Below are 2,728 nucleotides of genomic sequence, written 5' to 3'. Positions count from 1 at the left end.
GCTTTTATTTTTGGGGGGAATAAATTTAAAACTTGGATTTTTCACCCCAGGGTGAAAAATCCCCCCCCCCAAATCCCCCAGTCCCCCCCAGACCCAAATTCTCTTTGTTCTTCTCGGAATCCTCCTCTCAAAGCCACAAACTTTCCCGAAGGTTTCCCCTCTTTGAGTGAGGATGATAAATTAAGCTGTAATTTTGTAAAATTGAGGATGATCCCTCTTAATTGCATTCTTGGGAAGGGGGGGGCGGGGACACGCTGTCTGCCACCCTGGGCAAGAGTCACCCCTCCCCGGGGGAGGGGGAGTCCCTCAGGTGAGGGAGGGTGAAAGTCCACGTCCACGTTTGGCCGCCGGGATGAGTAACACCTGGGTGTGGGGAATAAGCCATAAAATCATGGAATCACAGAATGGGTTGGGTTGGGAGGGACCCCAAAGCCCCCCCAGTGCCCCCCCTGGCCCTGGGCAGGGACACCTCCCACCAGACCAGGTTGCCCCAAGCCCCCTCCAACCTGGTCTTGAACCCCTCCAGGGATGGAGCAGCCACAGCTTCTCTGGGCAACCTGGGCCAGGCTCTCACCACCCTCAGGGAGAAGAATTTCCTCCCCAGATCTCACCCAAATCTCCTAATTTTTGGTTTAAAACCCTTCCCCCTCATCCCATTGCTCCCCTCCCTGATCCAGAGTCCCCCCGCTTTCCTGGAGCCCCTTGAGGGACTGGAAGGGGCTCCAAGGTCTCTTCTCCAGGCTGAACCCCCCCAACTCTCTCAGCCCCCCCTCCCAGCATCTCCAGGGCCTCACTCCAACACCTCCGTGTCTCTAAACTTCCACAGCTTATTTTTTTTATTTTTATTTTTGTTCCCCCCCTTCCCAGCTCTACCGTCCCAGCTTCGTGCCTCTGGGGGCTGCCACCGTCCCCACCATGTCTGCGGCGTATCCCGGCGCTTCCGTCTTCCTGCCCATGGCCCAGTCAGTGGCCGTGGGACCCATCGGTTCCTCGGTCCCCATGGCCTATTACCCAGTGGGACCCGTCTATCCTCCAGGCTCCACGGTCCTCGTCGAAGGGGGCTTTGATGCCGGAGCGAGGTTTGGGGCCGGTGGAACCGCCAGCATCCCCGTAAGTACCAATGTGGCCCCAAAACCCCACGGGTTTCGGTGCTGGGGGTTCACAGGTGGAAGAAGTGGGGGGAGAAAAGCATATTTTTTGGAGAAAACCACATTTCTTTCCAAATCCATCATCTGGGAAAAGAGTGGGCTCCTACTATCACTGAGCGTTTGCTGCCTCTGGCCAACCTGTGGCCGTGTGGGCTCGCTGGGGGTTGTGGCTCGCAGCAAAGCCATGGCGTGGCCAGTGCTAGCCCCTGCTTTGGCCGGGGGGCCGTGGTGGAATGCGCTTTGGGGGGAGGCCAACCAGTGGGGCTGCTTCACCACCTGATTTCCCTCCAGCCCCAAAGGCAGCCTTGGCCTCTCTTCTTGCTGCCGTGGGGCTGGGGGAGGTTCCTCCTCCCTGGCACGTTCTCCCCGTGGCTCATGGCCACGGGAGGGGGATGTTCCCCGGCCCATGGCTGCGGGTTCAAGGGGAGAGAGAAGGGCTCAGACCAAGAACCGAGTGTTCCTGGAGCCATCACTCCATCTTTCATTGGTAGCAAGCGATGGGGACATCCACTGGGAGGTTTCTGGGTCCTCACGGTGGTTTTGTGCCACCTCCCTGGGATGATCCAAGGGCTGGAGCCCCTCTGCTGGGAGGGGGGGCTGAGAGAGTTGAGGGGGTTCAGCCTGGAGAAGAGAAGGCTCCGGGGAGACCTTGGAGCCCCTTCCAGTCCCTCAAGGGGCTCCAGGAAAGCTGGGGAGGGACTCTGGATCAGGGAGGGGAGAGATGGGACGAGGGGGAAGGGTTTGAAGATTGAGCTGAGATGTGGGGAAGAAGTTGTTTGGTGTGAGGGTGGTGAGAGCCTGGCCCAGGTTGGCCAGAGAAGCTGTGACTGCCCCATCCCTGGAGGGGTTCAAGGCCAGGTTGGAGGGGGCTTGGAGCAACCTGGTCTGGTGGGAGGTGTCCTGAGGTTTGGAGCTGTTTTAATGTCCAAACGTTCTGTGATTCTGTGGTGATTCCATGACTTCCCTGGGTTGGAAGAGACCTTGAAGATCATCCAGTCCATCCATCAACCCACCACTGCCCAACTCACCACTGACCCATGGCCCTCAGCACCGGCTTTTAGATCCCTCCAGGGATGGTGTTTGGGGAGTGGAGCCATAGGACGAGGGGGAAGGGTTTTCAACCAAAAAATGGGAGATTGAGATGAGATCTCAGGGAGAACTTCTTCCCTGTGAAGGATGGTGAGAGCCTGGCCCAGGTTGCCCCGAGAAGCTGTGGCTGCCCCATCCCTGGAGGGGTTCAAGGCCAGGTTGGAGGGGGCTTGGAGCAACCTGGTCTGGTGGGAGGTGTCCCTGCCCAGGGCAGGAGGACTGGAACTCGATGATCTTTAAGGTCCCTTCCCATCCCAAACCATTCTACGAGTTCTGTGACATCTCCCATGGCTAATCCCACCTCAATACCTCTCCTTTCTCTTCTCTTGCAGCCCCCCCCTCCTGGCTGCCCCCCCAACGCCGCCCAACTGGCCGTCATGCAAGGAGCCAACGTCTTGGTGACGCAACGGAAGGGCAACTTCTTCCTGGGGGGCTCAGACGGCGGCTACACTATCTGGTGAAGGAGGAAGAGGGGGGGGGGAAAGGAAGCC

At 58.7% G+C, this 2,728-nt stretch overlaps 1 protein-coding gene across 1 annotated transcript; it reads left to right on the top strand.

Moving 5' to 3' along the window:
* The first annotated feature begins 833 nt into the window (after positions 1 to 833).
* Positions 834 to 2,722, top strand: DAZAP2 (DAZ associated protein 2). The gene is made up of 2 exons (XM_014955690.1): positions 834 to 1,110; positions 2,570 to 2,722. The coding sequence occupies exons 1-2, from the start codon at positions 916 to 918 to the stop codon at positions 2,696 to 2,698; spliced, it is 324 nt and encodes a 107-aa protein (XP_014811176.1). The 5' UTR covers positions 834 to 915; the 3' UTR covers positions 2,699 to 2,722.
* The last annotated feature ends 6 nt before the right edge of the window (positions 2,723 to 2,728 follow it).

Source organism: Calidris pugnax, unplaced genomic scaffold (assembly GCF_001431845.1).
Source record: "Calidris pugnax isolate Ruff unplaced genomic scaffold, ASM143184v1 scaffold300, whole genome shotgun sequence".
Classification (NCBI taxonomy): Eukaryota; Metazoa; Chordata; class Aves; order Charadriiformes; family Scolopacidae; genus Calidris; species Calidris pugnax.
Note: the sequence above shows the minus strand (reverse complement) of the source record. Positions and strands in the feature narration are given on the sequence as shown.